The sequence below is a fragment of the Euprymna scolopes genome, chromosome 7 (assembly GCF_053919585.1).
Source record: "Euprymna scolopes isolate OS-2025 chromosome 7, ASM5391958v1, whole genome shotgun sequence".
Taxonomy (NCBI): domain Eukaryota; kingdom Metazoa; phylum Mollusca; class Cephalopoda; order Sepiida; family Sepiolidae; genus Euprymna; species Euprymna scolopes.
Window position 1 is genome coordinate 171,302,555 of NC_136488.1, and position 22,500 is coordinate 171,325,054.

Genomic DNA, 22,500 nt, shown 5'->3' on the forward strand with positions numbered 1-22,500 from the left:
ATAATAAATAAATAAATAAGGAAATAATAAATAAATAAGCAAATAAATAAGTAATTAAATAAATGAATAAATAAGTAAGTAAATAAATAAATAAATAAGTAATTAAATAAATAAATAATAAATAAATAAATAAGTAAATAAGGATATAATAAATAAGTAAATAAGGAAATAATAAATAAATAAGCAAATAAATAAGTAATTAAATAAATGAAAAAATAAGTAAGTAAATAAATAAATAAATAATAAATAAATAAATAAGGAAATAATAAATAAATAAGCAAATAAATAAGTAATTAAATAAATGAATAAATAAGTAAGTAAATAAATAAATAAATAAATAAATAATAAATAAATAAATAAGGAAATAATAAATAAATAAGCAAATAAATAAGTAATTAAATAAAATAATAAATAAATAAATAAATAAATAAACAAACAAACAAATAAATAAATATATCATTACCACCGCGGAAAAATGTTACATAAGGGCCAGAAAGCGGATTGAAGAACAGGCGCCCTAGAGGAACAGCACTATCACCTGCAAAAAAATCCTGGACAGACCCGTCGGTAGGAGCGTTCCAGGTGATTAGCAATAAACTAACTACTTCTAAAAGGGAAAAGGTAAAGCATAGGAGGATGGATCTCCTAAAATTGCACAGTCAACAGGGAAAAGTAGCCTGAAAGAATAGAAAAAATCCTCCTCCTCCTCCTCCTCCTCCTCATCATCATCATCATCATCATCATCATCATCATCATCATCATCATCATCATCATCATCATCATCATCAACAACAACAGCAGCAGCAGCAGCAGCAGCAGCAGGCAGTTTAATGAAATTCCATATGAGTTGTGTCGTTCAATCAATCATGATGATGGCAACCTTCCGTCTTGTGAAACAATGGCTTCCTGCATCTAATGCATTGCAGTGTCTGTTGTGGCTGTCTAGTCGAAGCTGGAGTTGCATCTTGAGATGCAGGCCAGGGCGGGCGATAAGGAAACCGAGGTTTTTCCAGTTAGCAGGGCTCCCCTCTCAGGGTAGCAGACAAAGCTCGACGGAAAGGCAAACCATTATGGTCGGAAGCAGGAGTTGCCGAAAAAGATGCTGCAGTGCTTCATCATCCGCATACTAGACGCACGTAATTCCTTAAAAGCTTAATTCGACCAGATTCTCGATAGCAAACGAGAGGCTTTCACAGACTACAAAACATAGCAGCAGCATATACACCCAATTAACCAGACCCTCTCACACACATGTTAGTACATGCACTCTCTCCCTAACAAAACGAGCACATTAATATACGCACATATAGTTCATGTCTATATCATTTACACGCGCGTACGTACACGCCGCGCCAACAGAAAAGAACACGACACTCAATTTCTCTTTACAGAGAAAGCAACCCTTCTTTCACCAGATGTTCGTGGAAGATTTTGTGTTCATTCGTATTTTTACAAACTTTTTATTTTTCGTTGTCTTTTGTTGTGAATAAAATATTAATGGAGTTTGTCATTATTTGCTACGGTAATCTGAGTAAAAAAAAAAATAGGCTTTAATTTTGGAATGATTCTCGTAATAAAGTTTTTCTGCAGTTTTATTTTTTGTATTATAGCCGTAAAACAGGATATGCGCCAAAATGTCAGACTGTTCTTAATGTCCGGTGTTTTTTGCATTTAAACTGACCGGACTACTTTCACGGTTTCACGCAGATGCCATAAACAGTTTTTTTTTTTTTAATATTACAAAAGGACCTTATGTCTGTTTAGATTAGAGAGAAGGTTGCCCGTCTCCCTAGTTTGGCTAAATAACTTGTCTTGTAATGGGACGGGGACAATACGTACATGACCCTTTGCTTTCTTACGTCAAAAACATAAACTTGCATGACATGATTGAATGTAAATACTTGCAGCGTTTCTTCCCCTAATTAATTGATCCAACCATGTTTTTAGAAAAGAATTTACAACAGGACTTTCAAGCGTTGCCGATTTTGCGATGCTTCCGGAAATTGCACAGTGGACTACTACTACTACTGCTGCTGCTACTACTACTACTACTACTACTACTACTACTACTACTATATCCTCCCCCAATTCATTGACTGGCACCATACCAAATAGTCGAAGAGTCACGGAGGATGGAAAGACCAGACCTCCACTGGATGGATGCGAAGAGGACAAGAATCTTGGGGAGGCTTGCTGCCACTCAAATTCCAGTAATGACTAATGGTCACTGCTAACGAAAGATCAATGGCAACCGACTGTTGCGATAACGCAAATTAATTTGCAAATGTTATTAACAGAGGTGGAGAGTACTGGAAATCTGGGAATACTAGCATTCTCCAGTGAACAATCTCTAACGACGACGACGATGACAACAACAACAACAACAACAACAACAACAATAATAATAATAATAATAATAATAATAATAATGATAATAATGATAATAATGATAATAATAATAATAATAAGAAGAGGAAGAACACCAAAATAATAATTACTGGATAAAAAAAAAAAACACAGGAAACAGAAAGGCAAGCAATAAGTCGAGAAAAGAAAAAAAAATGTCAAAAAAAACAAAAACAAAACAAAAAAACAGTTATATGGACGATTCATAAAGATAACAAAAGATGAGATTAACGAAAACACTGTGAAATAGCTAAAGAAGAAAACCTAAACAGAGAAACTGAATCCTTAATAACAACTGTACAAGATAACGCGATTAGAACCAACCACATCAAAGCAAAGATCGACAAAACACAAGAAAACAACAAATAAAGACCCAGTGGACAAAGAGACGAAACGATAAACCATATGATAAGCGAATGCACCAACCTAGTCCAAAAAGAATATAAGAACCGATACGATTAAGTGAGGGAAAGCAGTATATTAGGAATTATGCAAACAACTGCACTTTGAACACTCAAACAAATGGTACAAGCACGAACCAGCTAAAGTACTTGAAAACGAAAATCATAAAATCCTATGTAACATGGACGTACAAACAGATAAACCCATCCAAGCAAGAAGACCGGATATCATAATAATTAACAAGAAGAGCATTGACAAGGCTGTTGCAAGGAAGGTTGGCTCCCTCTACCGTGCTAGAAAACTACTTACGCTTGACAGTATCCTGTACCTCTATAAGGCCACCATTCGCCCATGTATGGAGTACTGTTGTCACATCTGGGCTGGTGCATCTGCTGCTTGCCTCTCGCTCCTGGACAGGGTTCAAAAGAGAGTCGCCAACCTGATAGGTTCTGAACTGTCATCTAGGTTTCAGCCTCTGTGCCATCGACGAGATGTTGCATCCCTCTGCCTGTTCTACAAATACTTCAATGGTGAATGCTCTGACGAACTGCAAACACTTGTACCTCCCCGACGTAACTACCCCCGACAAACCCGACAAGCTACTAAGTCTCATCCCTTTACAGTAGAGATCCCTAGGTTCAAGAAAGCTTTTTACTCCAATAGTTTCTTCCCCAGAACTGCGGGTCTTTGGAACTCCCTTCCGAGATTCTGCTTTCCCAACTGTACTGATATGCAGAAGTTCAAGTGTAATGTGAACAAACATCTTTTTACTCATCTCCCTTCATAATGACCCTGCTAATTAAGTCCCTGAGAAGTGGAACAAATATTATATAGTCAGGGATAGGAGGATGATATATATATTGTTCTCCAAACGGCATCAGATAAACGTATAAATCGTATGTATTGTTGTTCAGCCAGGAGGATATGATATCGAAGTATAAACTGAATCATGTTGTATCAGAAAGTTATCACACAGTTATATATTACAATTCATATTTACGTAAGATATTTTTCTTTTACAAGAATAATAATATATGCTTCATACATTTTTTCTTAAAGAGTTCTTCTATCTTCATTGCTGAGCTCCGTTATGAAAAATGAAATGACCAACGCCATAACCAATTGAGACTTCTGTTCTTCCTTTTTTCTGTGAAACCACAAAACAACACTTTATATTTTTAGAATATAAATTTATTTCAGCTGTCTCAAATCGTCTTCACAAGGAGTCTTCATTACGTGTCTACATGCTTGTTGTTCTTTACAGCCCACTTCCAGGCTTTTTCAAGCACATCCGTTCACTTTCGTGACCAAACTCCTTTCTCTCACCGTCCCGCCCTCTTGAACTCAGTTCCGTTACGTCATCATTAAAAAGCACAAGTCTCCCTACGTGCAACCTTTCCGCGTATGTCTGCCCAAGGTTATTTTGTTTATTTAACTTCACTAATTTATGCAAACATCTTCAGCTAAACAATAAATAACTCCTAATATAAACTGTTAACAATATCACTGGATAGATAAATAGATAGACAGATAGATCGATAATAACTAATTTAGCATTTAACCATGTTATTATCCAACACAAATACACACAGATGGCGGAGTGCTGAAAAGAATATGGAAGATGTAAAGGTCCAGATAGCGCCAATAATAATAATAGGAACACTAAGAGGGATGAAAAAAAAATTTTTTTGAAAAAAGAATGGGAGAAATTAGAATCAGAAAAATAACCGAGAAGAAACAACAGATAAAAATAATAAAACTGGATGAAATATTGAAAGGAACTTTTGAATGTGGAGGCGAATACACACGAGCCACATGTGTTAGCCGGTCATAAAGAAATTGCCAAAGAAGTAAAACTAGAAGAAACGCTACATAGAATCAAGAACATTGAAATATTGTAAATTATCCCTCCACCCCGCTCCCCCCAAAAAATGGAATCAACTGATATCACACCAATATATATATATATATATATATATATATATATATATATATATATATATATATATATATATATATATATCGGTCGAGCATTGTCGTGGAGGAGATTTTGGGCTTTTTCTGTTGATTAATGCTGGGTGTTGTTGTCGAAGTTTCTGATGCATTTCATCATTTTATAATGATTTTTGAAAACATTTTTTAATCAACCCATTATTACGAATTTTGGAATTTTGGAATACATATTCTCGGTAACCCGGCTAGTAACATGGGTACATTATTTTTTTGTAAGCTTTTTAGTCAAAGAATCGCCACCTCAAACCCGCACCAATCCCCCCCCCCAAATATTTTCATCTCCTAAACTATTGAACGGATCATTAGAAAATTTTGAATACATGTTGCAGAAAATACGATGCTTAACTGTGGCATATTGTTTTTGTAAATATTAACATTTATTTAAATTTTTTTTCTTAAATTTGTTTTTGTAAATATTAACATTTATTTTTTTTTTCTTAAATTTGTTTTTGTAAATATTAACATTTATTTAATTTTTTTTTCTTAATTTTTTTTTGTAAATATTAACATTTATTTAACTTTTTTTTCTTAAATTTGTTTTTGTAAATATTAACATTTATTTATATTTTTTTCTTAAATTTGTTTTTGTAAATATTAACATTTATTTAAATATTGTTTCTAAAATTTGTTTTTGTAAATATTAACATTTATTTAATTTTTTTTCTTAAATTTGTTTTTGTAAATATTAACATTTATTTAAATTTTTTTTCTTAAATTTGTTTTTGTAAATATTAACATTTATATTAATTTTTTTCTTAAATTTGTTTTTGTAAATATTAACATTTATTTTAATTTTTTTTCTTAATATTGTTTTAGTAAATATAAACATTTATTTTAATTTTTTTTCTTAATATTGTTTTTGTAAATATTAACATTTATTTAATTTTTGGTTTAAATTTGTTTTAGTAAATATTAACATTTATTTAAATTTTTTTCTTAAATTTGTTTTTGTAAATATTAACATTTATTTAAATTTTTTTTCTTAAATTTGTTTTTGTAAATATTAAAATTTATTTTAATTTTTTTTCTTAAATTTGTTTTTGTAAATATTAACATTTATTTTAATTTTTTTTCTTAATATTGTTTTAGTAAATATTAACATTTATTTAATTTTTGTTCTTAAATTTGTTTTTGTAAATATTAACATTTATTTAATTTTTTTTCTTAAATTTGTTTTTGTAAATATTAACATTTATTTAATTTTTTTTCTTAAATTTGTTTTTGTAAATATTAACATTTATTTAATTTTTTTTCTTAAATTTGTTTTTGTAAATATTAACATTTATTTAAATTTTTTTTCTTAAATTTGTTTTTGTAAATATTAACATTTATTTAATTTTTTTTCTTAAATTTGTTTTTGTTCTTCCTTATTTTCTGTAATTATTTTTCTCGGAATTTTCTTGGAACAAATTGTTCTTTCATCTCCAAAAATGCTCTATAGGTGACATTTCTCAGTGAGGGCTCTTCAGGCGATCAGCAATAAAAGTGTGTACATCACTATAGTTTCTGATCTGGAGTGATGCTGGCGATGACTACCACAACAACTCCTGCTGATGTCATGTCCGAGACGTTTAAATTATGCTCTCTATTGAGGGGGGATTCCTTCTTTGATTGAGACCTACTGAAATACTGACTGTAATAATTTACTACAACTACGCACCTATTAATAGTCTTTCACGACATTCAAGATCAAATGTGGGGATGTAACATGGATACTGTCGCATTTCATTATTTTTCCAAAGTTTTTTTGCACACACATGTGCTTTTTAAAAGTCTCTGTCCTTGCCATCTAACTCTCGCGCTAACCAGCGCTTTATCGTCCTCGTATCTACACGTCCATCTTCACCCAGCGCACACTTTTCTTCTCTCCTCCTGGTGTATTTCCTCCCCTTTTCTTGTTATGCAAGCTCGCGTACACTTGCTAATTTTCATACCTGCTTTAACGTCTGCTGCTGCTCCTAATATCTTCATTAGCCAGCTATCCTACAGCTGCTGCTGATTTTATCACATTCGCTGATACGCGCGCTGTTACAGGGAGACAAGACAGTAGGGACCCAAAGATGGTTGATATGCCGTAAAGCCAAACAACAACAACAACAACAACAACAACAACTGAAGCTGACATGATTATTGTATTATAATGTTTTTTACTTGGAAGTCACCATTTATCAAGGCTCGATGGCCATTCGAGGATAAGGTTTGATGAACGTGAGGTGGTAGTGTAGTAAGCGTTAATGGTATAGATTGGGTAGAATTTGATTATTTATGGGGACGACTCAACAAGAACTTGTTTACATTGGACTTGAAGGCTACCATGTTCTATTCAACCGGGAAGCCTGGGAAACTTATTGGTAATCGTACATTTCCAAGGCCTTTGTCCTACAAATTGCCCCATCATACGCCCACTCCTATTTGACACTTTGTTTGGCGATAAAGATAACGACTACAACACCCCTTCCTCCTGCTCTCATGTCCTTATTCCTTTTCTTCTCCTCCTACTTCGATTCGAAACCAGTTCTTTGTTTTACGGACAATGATGTAGTGCAACAAACAAACACCTGCCGTTTTGTATGAAAACGAGGCTTTCGATTCTTATTATAATCAACATTGTACGTATTCAAACCAGTTGCGGCTAACTCGCGATGTAGCACTCGTTCTCGTCGAATTTTTACATGAACGAAGCATCGTCAATATTGAGATGATTGTCCGGAGCATTATAAATTCGAACATGTAAGCGACTATAAAGTTCTTTGTTACCTTTGAGAAATGATTGAATTTCTTTCGACCGCTACAAACCGCTTACAAAATTTTGATGGAAGATATGGAATCCATTTCTCTAATATGGTACAAAAATAACTGAGCACGAACTTGTCGAGATTTTCCAGTAGGGAGTCTTCTGGCGATCAGTAATGAGTACATTCTTCAATTTTTTACAGTGAGTAGGTCTCCATGGTGCGCCCACTTCATAGGCAGAATCAACTGGGCAATTTTCTGTACTCTCTTCCGTTTAACTGTTTCCCACCTGACTGCAACTTGGATGTCTTCAAGTCCAACGTAAACAAATTCCTGATGAACCGACCCTCTTAAATAAGACACTTTATCAGATCTCCATTACTAACGTTTATTAAGATATTGTCCAATTGATTACTGTACACGCAATAACCCTTATCCCCGAGTGGCCTCCGGGCTTTGATAAGTGGTGACTTCCATGTAAAAAAATATGTCTTCTTCTTCTTCTTCTTCTTCTTCTTCTTCTTCTTCTTCTTCTTCTTCTTCTTCTTCTCAATAACAACTCTTATTATTATTCTTTATAAAGAAACATCGACGAATGAAATTGCGTTTTAAAAATCACGTTGGAATTTTATTCTTTCTTAATAGCATAGGTGCACACACATAAAACATTCAACTCTAACCCGCACATAGCGAAACAGCATCTATCCAAACCAACACCTTCCCTCCTGGCCTCTTTTCCTGATGGTTCAGTGAAAAGAGAAAGATCACTCTTATTCATTCACTAAATTCCAAAGGAATTAATGAATGTAAACAGTTTTAAAAGTTCCAGTCTTTTAATACATGAAGATTTAATAAAAATTTCGGTAAATATTGGTATAATCAACCCATGCAGACCTTAACCGCCCTCTCACTCTTTCTATGACGTAATTTCTGAAGTCAAATTCACATATACACTCAGACACACAATCAGACATATATGCACAAACACGCAAATAACACGCGCACACACATACGCACACAGACATATATACACACAAACACACGCAAACACACAAACACATACAAGCATACATATATATATATATACAAACACATGCATACACACAAACACATAATATACACAAACACATACAAACGCACATATATACACAAACACCCACAAACACTTACAAAGATATAAACAAAAACACCCACACAAACTCACACATATGTACACAGACACACACAAGCACACACATACATACACAAACACATACGCACTGACATATATGCACGCACCCAAACACACACAAACATACACATCCTCTATTCTTATAGAGGATACGTTGAGAGTTTGTCTCTGCTCTATCGATAATTTTATGTTAGGTGCATTTTTTGTTCTTTTTTCTCTCTCTCCCATATCCTAAATATACTTTTTCTTTCTCACATCCTTTTTCCTCCTTTTTTTCTATCTCTCTCTTCCCCCCTCTCTCCTTTATATTCATTACTCCAACTCTTGGTTTTTAATATCCATATGTAATAAAAAGTCTTTTCTTATAATTTATTTTGGCTTAAATTGCCTGACGACATGGAGAATTTGTTTATCCCATCTATAGAAATGGAGAATTTGTTTATCCCATCTATAGAAACAATCTATAGATGATTTAAACAAATACTCCCGAGATTGAAACACACACACACACATACACACACACAAATAATAAAACATATCTATCCATCTATCTATCTATATCTATATATATATACATATATATATCTATGAATATATATCTATGAATATATATATATGAATATATATATATATATATATATATATATATATATATATATATATCAATATATTTTAGATACGTCGATGACACCTTTGCAGCCTTTGTTTCTGAGAGTGAAGCAAAAATCTTCTTCGATAATCTCAATTCTCTCCACAGTATTATCTTTTAATATGCAGAAAGAGAATGAGGGTTGCTTGCCTTTCCCGGATGTCTTGCTTGAACGTAGTAAAAGTTCTTTTCTTACTACAGTTTATCGCAAACCGATCTTCACCGGTCTTTATATGGATTGACACTCATTTGTGCTTACCTCTAGAAAAATAGGGCTTATTAAGACATTAGTATATAGAGCCCTTAAACTTTGTTTTTTGAATAAACTCGAACACGAATTGAATTCTGTCAATGACATTTTCATTCGTAATGGTTATTCAGTAGATTTTGATTAATTATACTATTAATAATTAAGTAGAAAAATACAATTCTCCTATAACCCTGGGTTCGTCAAATTGTCCTGTTTATTTAAAACTACCTTGGATTGGAGTTGCTGGTCAGGGTTTTGGGCAGACGTATTATTGTTTCCCGTCTGTCGTGTAATGGTTGGTTTTTGGTGCAAAATCTGTATTTCACCGGTCACGAAGGATAGTTTGCCCTACATCACACAAAACAATTTTGTTTATGAATTCAATTGTCAGTGCGCTTCTGGCTATGTAGGTCGAACCTCCTTAAACTTGCAGACACGCATCAACCAACATATACCGGCAAAAAATTAGACTAGGCAAGCCACGTCGTTTTTGCTCCTCTTCTACTTTGGAATCTGCCATTGGCCAACACCTAATTGAAAATCCAGCTCGTGCCAATGCATATAAAATGGACCGTTTTCGAATTTTGCACCGGCCTGACTTTCAAAATCATTTAAAGATTTTGAGGTCAGTAACGATTTTTTCACGGAAGCCTTCTCTTTGTCGACAGAAAAAGTTTGTTAAATCATTAGACTTGCTTGGAGATATATTTTAATCGTTCCCATACCCCCTCCATCTCAATTGTACATATATTTTATATTATTGTATATATATTTTACACGAATTCCCATTCGCTTACTTTTTTTTTTAAAACTGGTATATCTCCGAGTATTTGCTCTTGCGTGACAATTTAATTCGTTTTTTTTTTGCATTTCTTGATAACCAACGATTAACTCCTGATGAGTTTGTTGGCGAAAAGGGCTCCCAGGGTTTTCCCGTGTATATTTTTAAAGCGTTGTATAGTTTTTGTACTGTTAAAAAGTGATATATATATATATATATATAATCATGAAAATCTCTCTCTGAGACAAAGGTCAATTTTATTAATAGTCCATAAGTAAACAAAAAGGCGTCTCTCTATATCGAATGTATCTGATAACGACTATCTCAAGTTAATTAGCTTGTGACGTTGGGGGGGGGGGGGAGAAAGAAAAAAAAAAAAAAAGGGAAATATGTATCATGGACCAGAAACAATGCCCAGGTTGACAGTTTTGAGAATCGTAATTAAATTTGGATTAACGGAAAATAACATTCACTTTATTGAAGGGAAGTTAGAAAAAAAGAAGGGTTAACAGTTGTTGGAAAATACAAATTTAATATGAAAAAAAAAGAAGCATGCTGAATGAATAAATTAGTTTCGATTGTTTGACGATTATCGAAGGAAAATAAAAGAAGGTGGAGAAGGAGAAGGAGAAATATGATGTATACGAAGTAGAAGATGAAGAAAAAGAAACAAAGAAGAAAAAACGAAAAAAGAAGGAGAAAAAGGAGAAAAGAAGAAGAAAAGAAGAAAATTAATGATAACAACAAAAACAACAATAATAATGACGTAACTATCGGAGCATGGTGGCGTGGTAGGGATAATGCTATCATCTGGCACTGCTTTTTATACTGCTTTGCTAGATGGCATCATCAATAGTAGATCCTATAAGCGAATCTTTATGAATGATGCAACACGGATTGATCTATTGATTGTCAAAAAAAAAAAAAAAAAGGATTCTATAAAAAAAGAAGGACAATGTCATATGTAAGTATTACTTAAAAAAGAAAAATAAACAAGTAAACCTTGTAGACGAATTTTAATGTCATTGAACAAATTTAAACTCCGACAGACAAAACCACGAGAAACATGTTTTTATTTAGAATTCAATATGAGCATCATCATTACCCACTAGCTTCTTAAACCGATCGGGAACCGCATCAACTGATTTCACAATCAATTATTTTTAAACTAATTAATCATTACGTTTTTTTCTCAAAAGCATTGGCTGCATTGGATAAGCTGTGGTCAATGTGGACTTCAAGGCTAACTGACAAACTGAAAAGGCAGTTCTTCAAAACAGTGGTAGAGTCTGTGCTACAACCTGGACACTCACCAAAAGATTGGAAAGAAAGCTAGATGATGCGTACACCTGTATGCTAGGAACAGTGTTTAATATATCTTTGCAAGACCATTCCACGAAGCAGCAACTTTATGGCAATCTACCTACCATATTTACGAAGAGCTAGCAAGAGCTGATGAGAGATGTATTACTGGGGACTCCACGGCACGGGTGCACGAGGAAAGGATGATCTACATCCTCGCACATGACACCAACTGTGATCTTGAAGATCTGAGGCAGCTGACGGAGATAGAGATAGAGAGAGAAAGAAAGAGAGAGAAAGAAAGAGAGAGAGAGAGAGAGAGAGAGAGAGAGAGAAAGAGAGAGAGATACATTGGTCTGTATTGTTTCTCAGCTCATCAGTGCGGCTAAACTAGCAACTACCTCAAGCCAGGTTTGAAACTCGACCGCCTATGAGCGATAGTCGGCGTTCCTAACCGTTACATTATTCGGCTGCTGAATTAAAAATATTCAAACATTGTCCACACGTCTAAGTTCTATTTGTTTACACAAAAAGCATCGTAAAAAAAAAAAAAATAAAATATCATACACCAAAAATCACGTAAATTGATCAAGTGGTTTTATTTTTAAATAAGATAGTCAAATTTTATGGCTAAATTATCTCGCGACGCTATCTTGAAAACATACTGAAGAAATAAGGGATATAACTCCACATTGAGATTTTAGAAAGCCATTCTTAACATGTGGAGGATAGGCGCAATGGGAAAACTCAAATTCGGTTAACAATGATTGTTTTGAATAAATTTTTTTTATGTTTCGCTGTCTCTGATTAGACCATGGTAGTTTTCTGATCCTTACTACTTCCGTGTTTATCCATAACAAATTGGAAGCAGGTGTTTGTGACATCATCACTAGAGGATTAGAAAGATGAACCGGCTTCATCTTTCTAATCCAAAATTTATCCGTTTACTTTTGAAAAAAAAAATACTAGTCATTTCGTAAATTAAAATAAACTAAATCTAAAAGAAAATCTTATGTTTTCTTCCTTTTTCCCATTTAGATTCTATTCCCATTTAGAGATTCACTTACGGTCTATTACTCGGGGGGGGGGGGAGTGTAAACACCCGTCTAGCTGAATCCACTGTGAAAAATTTCCCCCACTCTATATCTGTGCCTAAATTAAAACGCGGATTCCATGAACAAAGCTTCTTTCTTAGAACTGCACGCCTGTGGAACTCTCTTCCGTCTGCCTGCTTCCCACCGGACTACAACTTGGATGTCTTCAAGTCCAATGTTAACAAATTCCTAATGAACCGCCCCCCTAATTAAACACTTCATCAAATCTCCACACTAACGTAATGTACTTGCAATAACCCTTATCCCTGAGTGGCTTCCGGGCCTTGAAAAGTGGTGATCACTGTGTAAAAAAAACAAAAAAAACAAAAAAAACATGAATTTATATACAAACCCAGCGTTGCTCGGCATTAAAAGTAACGTTAAATTGATTAAAAAAAAAACCCCAAAACAAAAAAACAAACAAAAAAAAAAAAACGAAAGAAACTGAGACATGAACGTGCAAATATTATGTTTTTTAAACAGTTTACTTCTTATAAGTAAAAAAAAAAAAAAAATACTCGAGCTGAGATCGAAGCCAAAACCTAAAGACAGTAAGTTAAGTACGATAACAATATGCCAGCTTGCCACGATGTTTTCAAACCTACTTATTCTTAACATAAAGAAGCTGTCATCTGAACGATTTGCGATCGCGCAGTCATGAAACAGTTGCCAAACATAAACACCCGATGACCCTCAGGTATGAATCTTTCATTTTGACCCCTTAGCAGCCTTTTTTTCCGAATGAAAACCGATTAAAAAGTTTTCAATATGTCTAAATACTTTATATACCATATTTCAAGTTTGTACAGTTTCTCGACAGTTTCGGCTCTTTCAACATCATACTTCTCTTACTAAGCTGATCCCGTCAGAGCTGACCATATCCTGGCGCACCCTGCTTCTGTGCCATGCTATGTGACATTGATTTATATCTCTTCCTATGCCGGCTTTATTTTCGATGCAGACAGAAATATAAATCATTCCTTTGGAGGAAATAATTAATCATTTAAAAACCGGAATTTTCAGCATTCACACAAGTTGGATCAAAGCAGAACAGAATCTACTAACGCGATATCACGTTTTGCTTCTCTGCCCTGAAGAGTTAAGGAGGGCAACTATTCTTAACTTATCAACACTTTGTCAAACGCATACGCACCCTTACAAAAATGGCAACACCATTGATATAGAACAAATGACGACGACGACGATGATGATGATGGTGGTGATGATGATGGTGGTGGTGGTGATGATGATGGTGGTGGTGGTGGAAGAGGTGGTGGTGGTGATGATGACGATGATAAAGTTTGGCGAAAGATCTCAACTGCCAAAAATCCAAGTCTAAAATAACACCAAGCACCATAAAAAAACAAGCATCTCTCTCCAAAGAGAGTAGCCAATCTGATAGGCCCTGAACTGGCATCTAAGCTTCAGCCTCTGTCCCATCGACGAAACGTTGCATCCCTTTGCCTGTTCTACAAGTATTTTAATGGTGAATGCTCTGACGAACTGCAGACACTTGTGCCCCCACGACGTAGACACCCTCGACAAACCCGACAGGCAGCTAAATCCCACCCCCACACAGTAGAGATCCCTAGATGTAAAAGATCTTACTACTCCAGTAGTTTCTTCCCCAGAACCGCTAGACTCTGGAATTCCATTAAAAAAAAAAACAATTTTAATGGTCAAAAATTTAAAATAAAAAAATGGCCAAAAATGAAAAAAAAAAAAAAAAATAAAAATAAATAAATGCCAAAAAACGAAAAAAAAAAAAAAATTATCGGCCAAAAATTAATAAAAATTTTAATGGGCAAAAATAAAAAAAATTCAATGGGCAAAAACAAAAAAGAAATTTAATGGCCAAAAACAAAAAAGAAATTTAATGGCTAAAAAAAAAAAAAAATGAATGGCTCAAAATGAACCCGAATGATGTTAGAGGAACAATTTCGCACAAGTTCTTTTTGGGATGAAAAAAAGAGGTCCGGCATGTGGTAAATACTGTTTTAATCATTATATTTAACGATTGCCAAATGAAGGACACAGAGAGACGAAGGGGTGGTAACACCCAGTCAACCGTTAATGGGTTCGGCGTCGCTAAAGGTTGGCAATCGAATCAGGATGGTTAATCTCAACCATGCGTGCAATTTGAAATAATTTAATGTGACTATAGAACAACTCCTTAATTGTATAACAATATCTATTTTTAGTTGATGTTGCAGTTCCGGTTCTAGAGTCACGTGTCTTCCGAATTGGCGATAAGAATGGACTCTACTTTCAGTTACGGAAACCCAGTTAGATATTCAATTTTAAAGAAGTTTTAAATAAACTAAAAGAATACCTATCCCAGGAAGGGTAAAATTCATTCTCTGAATAGAACATTTTGGTCGCCACTTTAAAGTTATTTTCTTAAATCAGTATGAAATTATGCTAAACCTTATGTCTTGAATACATGTTCTTGTTTGGCTTTAAATTCATTAAACGATTTTAAACTCTAGAAAAATTTTAGGCTTAAGCTTAAGAGATTTTATGAAGAATTTGAAATTCATGGAATGCTGTTTAATTGGTGTTTAATGACTACGAAATAAATTCAATGCAAATCTGGCGAACACAGGGAAGGTCAGAATGGAGAGACATTATATGAATAATGATGAAAGTTAATCAAATCGTAGAGCATAACAGTGGGCTAAGAAAATAATATTTCGCTGGCATAAGGGCATTGGTGTTTGCAAATGATGATAACATTTCGCCCCGCGTTAGGGCATTAATACCTCTCAAAGAGACGTAAGGTTTTTCCTGATGAACCGCCCCCTTAAGTAAGACACTTCATCAAATCTTAACACTAACGTACTGTACACGCAATAACCCTTATCCCCGAATGGCTTCCGGGCCTTGATAAGTGGTGACCACCTGGCAAAAAGAAAAAAAAAAAGGCCCCATGTCTCGGATAAGGAGATGAGTCTTCACGTCCATTTGACTTGCTGTCTTTTTGAAAACTGGCGCGGCTTTAAACATAAAAATACAGCTCGGCAGTTAATAACAACAATCAATCAAATCGGTACACACAAAATTGTGGGCGGTCAAACCGACCAATTAGGAGCCTGCTTATTTCTACAGGATTTCTCACACACTACCAAGTAATGGAAGAAAAAATAATTGAAAATCGTTACTTTTATTTATTTATTTATTTTTTTTTTTATAAAATAATGATGTACTCTTAAAAACTGTCAATAAGTGACAGTTAAGAATATTGTCGCGAGGGACTCAACATTAATACAACTAATAATCAGTAATGAATTCCGCGCGTGTCTGTCTGTTGCTAATTCAAAATTTATAATAATTCTAGTTTATCAACGTACATTCAGCAAATTGCACATGGCGCTAACTGTGATCCTGAAGGTCTGAGGCAGATGATGAAAGACAGGGAAATTTGGAGAGAGAAAGAGAGAGAGAGAGAGAGAGAGAGAGAGAGAGAGAGAGAGAGAGAGATTCACACACTTTTCAGCACGTCCAGGTACACTTTGGTGTTGACTTTCAAACCGACTTCGAAGATGTGATGTAGTATGATGTGATCCTCATAAATACCATAACTGTGTATTGCTCGATGCGTTGAGCTGTATCCTCAAGCGTTTAACCGTCCAGATTTGCATTTTCAGGGTGCTGACAATGGTCCTGTTATTATAACTTGGATCGGCGAGGTGGCATGATGTGACCCTCACTTGAAACTACACCAAAGATCATAACCGTGGCAAGAAAGTTTATTTTCATCACACTGGACACGTCCCTGTTATTCGTAGCAATCCAGTGATACATTTTGAGGGTGCTGGCAATGGTCCTGTTGTCATAACTTGGATCGGTAGAGAGCATGAGTTGTACAGCGGCGCATCTCCAATCTTGCTTGTTGAATATTGTGTCACTTTCAGACATGATACAAGGCTTCTATCGCTTTTGGTATTTATACAAAACTAGCCAACTAGTAGATGGTCTGCAACAAAAAAGAAAGAAAACCGGTTTTAATGAAACGGAAATGGAATAATGTCGTCTTTTCTATGGTGACAACTTTATCGTTTCCACCCTGTATAAAAAGAATTAAAAAAAATATTTTTTGAATATTTACATTTTTCATTTCTAATCTGCATGTTCTTAAACCAGTTGTATTTATTTTTTTTGTATAATGCTAACCTTTCTTTTATCCTGATAAAAAGCATTTAGCTTTAAAATGCCATGGCCCAATGAGTTTTCTCTATTATCTTTTTTTATCTCCTTCCTTCCTTCGTGATTTGATGATATAATAAAGTTCTAGGTAATTTTTATTCCTCATCTGTAATCTTACGCGTGCGTGCATACACACACGCACACCCACACACACGCACACACGCACACACATTTGCACCCCCCCACACACACACGTCACACATATATATATATATATATATATATATACACACGTAATTGGGTACTCTGGTTATTTCTTTATGAATATATATATACATTTCTTTATGGATATATATATATATATATATATATATATATAAATTTAAAGGAGATTAGAATAATAGTCTAAAGAGCTAAGTGTATTTTAATGTAATAGTGAAATTACTAGTTTAATTAAAATACAGGAAATGCTCGTTGTAATTTAGATATATAATAAGCTCGATAGTTAAATGTCCTAGAGCTAATTCAATATTAAGTGATGTGATTTATAATTTAAAATTTTTTTAATTTTAAAACTTTTAAATTATAAATCACATTACTTAATATATATATATATATATATATATATATATATATATATATATATATATATATATATATATATATATATATATATATAATGGTTGGATAGATTGGTTTCTTAGACATAAATCCAATGAAACCTGCGTGATTAAAGAGTGCTCAATAGATGACAAAACTTTTATATGGTATGTTTATTATACAGCATTATTGGTTGCATATATGCATACATGTTTCAGTTGAACCCTAATAATAATTATTAGAATATATATATATATATATATATATATATATATATATATATATATATATATATATATATATATATATGCACTTCATTTAATCACATAAATTAATATACGAAAGTATAAATTTATGCGTAAACTTTAAGTATTTACTTCAACAGTGCTCAGTACGTAGGTAGAGCTAGGTAGTAAGTTATAAAATATATATGGCCATATATATTTTATAACTTACTATATATATATATATGTATATATATATATATATATATATATATATATATGTATATATATATATATATATATATATATATATTTCCATGGCAGGTGCTCGTCTGAACTCCAATCTCTGGTCCCCCCTCGCCAATCTTTCACGAAAAACACCCGTCTAGCTGAATCCACTGTGAAAAATTTCCCCCACTCTATATCTGTGCCTTAATCAAAACGCGGATTCCATGAACAAAGCTTATTTCTTAGAACTGCACGCCTGTGGAACTCTGTTCCGTCTGCCTGCTTCCCACCGGACTACAACTTGGATGTCTTCAAGTCCAATGTTAACAAATTCCTAATGAACCGCCCCCTTAAGTAAACACTTCATCAAATCTCCACAATAACGTAATGTACTTGCAATAACCCTTATCCCTGAGTGGCTTCCGGGCCTTGAAAATGGTGATCGTGATCACTGTGTAAATATATATATATATATATATATATATATATATATATATATATATATATATATATATATATATATATATATATATATATATACCGCTCAGCACACTGAGGAAGACCTGATGAAGCGACCGAAATTATGTTCTTTAATAAAGAAGGTTTAAAAAAAATATTTTGTATTGCTATACGCCAACATATGAGAAATGGAGAAAACAAACACACACACACACACGCACACACACACACACACACACACACACTTATATAATATATATTCACACACGCGTGTTTCGGCTCTACCCTTTATTTATGTGACTAGACTTAGCGGGATTCGAAACCGAGGCCTCAGTATATATGCGCACAAATTCATTTTTCAAACACGTGGTCGATTTTAATAATAATCTTCGATTCCATCTTTTTTTTTTTCTGCCATTATTCGATTAGCTCTCAAAGAAATATCGCCAAAGAGGCGAAGAAGGAAGAGGAGTTAAATCAGGTAAGAGGAGTAGGAGGGCGGCCGATAGCAGCAGCAGCAGCTACAACAACAATAAAAACGTGGGGGAGGCAGTGGCGGTAGTTAAGCAAATACGGAGTTGTTTCGTTGGTACGGAGAGAGCAGTCTTCGCTGGATTGGATTTAATGCTGTGATCTATCTATCTATCTATCTATCTATCTATCTATCTATCTATCTATTTAGGCAGCTGGGAAGTACGTACGATTCTACTACTCAACAACAGTCGCACCACGACAGGAATAATACATACTCACACATATATTCGGAGTTTAAAAAAGAGAAAAGAATGTCTTTACCTATTTTGTGGTTTCATTAGGTTTGTATATACGGGCACAAACCAAACATCTCACCTAGAAAAAAGAAGCGCTCACACTCACTCACACACACACATAGCGTGTTATCGTATTAGTATTAGAGATAACAGTTAACATACGCATATATATATATGTATATATAGATATATACGTATACACACACATATATATACAAAGAGATTGAGAGAGAGAGAGAGAGAGAGAGAGAGAGAGAGAGAGAGAGAGAGAGAGAGAGAGATTCCCGTCGAAGACACTTCTGGTGATCGGTGATACAGTGAAACTGCAGTAAAGTGCTAAATTTAAGTGTATTTTATCATCAAGTATTATTGGTATAGCTCTGTTCATAAGGATATTGAGCACGTTGTCTGCTCAAGATTTACTGTTTTGAATCGGTTTTGATCATTTTTGTTGCTTTCTCTCTCTTTATATATATATATATATATATATATATATATATATATATATATATATATATATATATATATATATTCGCAAACAACTGTTTCACTGTATCATAGCACTTCAGTGTGGCTAGACAGGCGATCGCTTCGTGGAGCTGGTATTTAGGAAAATAATCTTCGTTATTTCTTTATTACAGGTAAATGCGTGAAATGCCGGCTTAATTGCCGTAACACACCTTTATTGATACTATACATACACGCACACATAAACATACACGGTATGCCACACACATTTAAAAGGTTATAATCACACACGTATAAGTTGAAAAAAAAAGAAAACAACGAAAACAACAACAAAAATAAAGTCATTTTTTTTTTTACAAAAATACACAACACAATATCGTGAGCGAATCTAAAAAAAAAAAAAAAAAAGAAAGAAAGAAAAAAAAGATATGGGCTCGATTCTTTGTCTACCCCGGAAAATATGAATGTAATAAATAATTATGAGAATTTCGAACCCGTTTAGCTCTCGCATGTCCGATGGTGACCAATGTTTGCATCATTTAAGAAACGTGTGCGACCTTTTTAAATATGGGGGAGGATGTGACGTTACCCAGCGGCTTGTCGAATGGGGCGGACACGGGCGAGGATGTGGTCCGACCCTCATCACACCGCAACTCATTACTGGCTCGAATGAATGTCGGGTCAAGGTGCAATGCCTTAATCCAGTCCACGTTCGGAAAACTGGACGGTGGGGTGCCGAAGCTTACCCCAATCGGAACCTGTCGCTCCGTCAGTCTACCGGATATTATAGATAGCACGACAGTGAAAGCTTCGCCCGTGATCAAGTTTCAACCTGGAAATAAAGAAGGGGAGAATTGGACACAGAGGAAAGAGAGGATTGAATCGGCGCTTGCCTGGGTCCGCTCGGAACTGGTCAGTACACACTTTCTTTTGTTTACACCTTTGTTCTTACGTCATAAGTTTTGATATATATATATATATATATATATATATATATATATATATATATATATATATATATATAAAAGTGAACGTGTCTGTGTCTGTGTGTGTATCTGTGTACATTTTCCTTCGCAATAACTCTGTTAATTTTTAGTCTACAGACTCGAAATTTGATATACAGAGTACTGAGATTTGAAAAAAAATCATTGTGATCCGTTTTTGGCCAGAAATTTGGTTGTTAATGGGTCAAAGTTCAAAGATTTAAACTTTGAGAACTCTACCAAACTCCTTCGGCAATTTTGGGTCTAAACACTTGAAATTTTAGATATAGATTCCTTGGACATGGATCTAACTTTATAACTAAATTTGAGCCCAAAACAATAAATTTTAATGGGTCATAATCGTTTTTTTTCTAAGCATACACCTCCAAACACTCGGGCAACGCCGGGCACCCATGCTATTATATATATATATTTAAAATATAATTATCCGCTGACACGTGTTTCGTCGTCTACGACTCATCAGAGTGGCTGAATAACCTTTTTTAATACCAATCCTTCAATTTATGAAGCTTAGTGTAGTTGCAGACTATATAACAAATAAATGACAAAAGTCTATATTCCACATTTCAAGATGTTGATCATCTTACCATTTATTCCTTTAAGTATGTCTGGCATGCTCAGGTCTGGACAGCACCTGTTTCGTAGCGCAAAATCATTCATTTATTTTAGATTTTGCGCTACGAAACAGGTGCTGTCAAGACCTGAGCATGCCACAAGAATTGTTCATGTCAACTTGCTTAAAGCAATAAATGGTAAGATGGTCAACATTTTGAAATTTGGAATATAGACCTTTGTCATTTATTTATGCACACGCACACACACACACACACACACACACACACACACACACACACACACACACACACACACACACACACACACACACACACACACGCACAGACACACGCACACACACAAACACACACACTTATATATAGTATGTTTATTATACAAAAATTATTGGTTACATATGTACATACATGCTTCGGTGGAATCTCAATTTCGAGCGACCCATCTCATCAGATCAAAAAAAAAAAAAAAAAAAGAAAGAAGATAGGCCAGTTGGTCTGATGAGGTGGGTCTCTCTGAATTGAGATTCCACCGAAACATGTATGCACATATGTAACTAATAATGTTTGTGTAACAAACATAATATATACCGACTCTGTCCTCCGCATTATATATATATATATATATATATATATATATATATATATATATATATATATATATATATAGAGAGAGAGAGAGAGAGAGAGAGAGAGAAAATGAGAGAGAGAAAGAGAGAGAGAGAGAGAGGGGGAGAGGAGAGAATCAATGAAATAAGAAAACGATATTCCTCCTCTATCACACAGATCACTTTAGTTCTCCCATTCCCCCTCCCCTCAATATTTTATCTCTCACTGCACAATTATTTCGCTCCCAATGTAACTATCGCTAGACGTTCTTATCCCTATTAAGTTACTTGGAATATTGGGGATTACTCTTTCCTTCTAACTCCCAATTATTTCGTTCCTAATATATTTATTGCTAGATATTGCATGTACATAGCATCTTCATTCCTCTTCTGATGAGAAGCATAAGGCTTCGAAATACCATGGTATAAAAATTTTTACTTATCCTACCCCTGATTGATGTATCATCCTTATTGAATAAACAAATAAATTTATATACATTAGTATATATTTTTATGTTGTCGTTTTCTTACTTTATTAATACTCTATGAGTTCCAAAGTAATTTTTGAGGTTTGCATTATCCTGATAAGTTTCTTCTTAAAGAATCGTTCTTATTCTTATTCT

At 34.1% G+C, this 22,500-nt stretch overlaps 1 protein-coding gene across 1 annotated transcript in view; it reads left to right on the forward strand.

Annotated features, from left to right (window-relative positions):
* The first annotated feature begins 18,975 nt into the window (after window positions 1–18,975).
* The window catches only part of LOC145280148 (uncharacterized), a 276,844-nt gene continuing 273,319 nt past the window's right edge, over window positions 18,976–22,500 (forward strand). Inside the window, exon 1 of the mRNA XM_080131919.1 lies at window positions 18,976–20,608. Within this exon, the coding sequence (XP_079988045.1) occupies window positions 20,264–20,608 (345 nt within the window). The 5' untranslated portion in view covers window positions 18,976–20,263. The remainder of the gene's footprint in view (window positions 20,609–22,500) is intronic.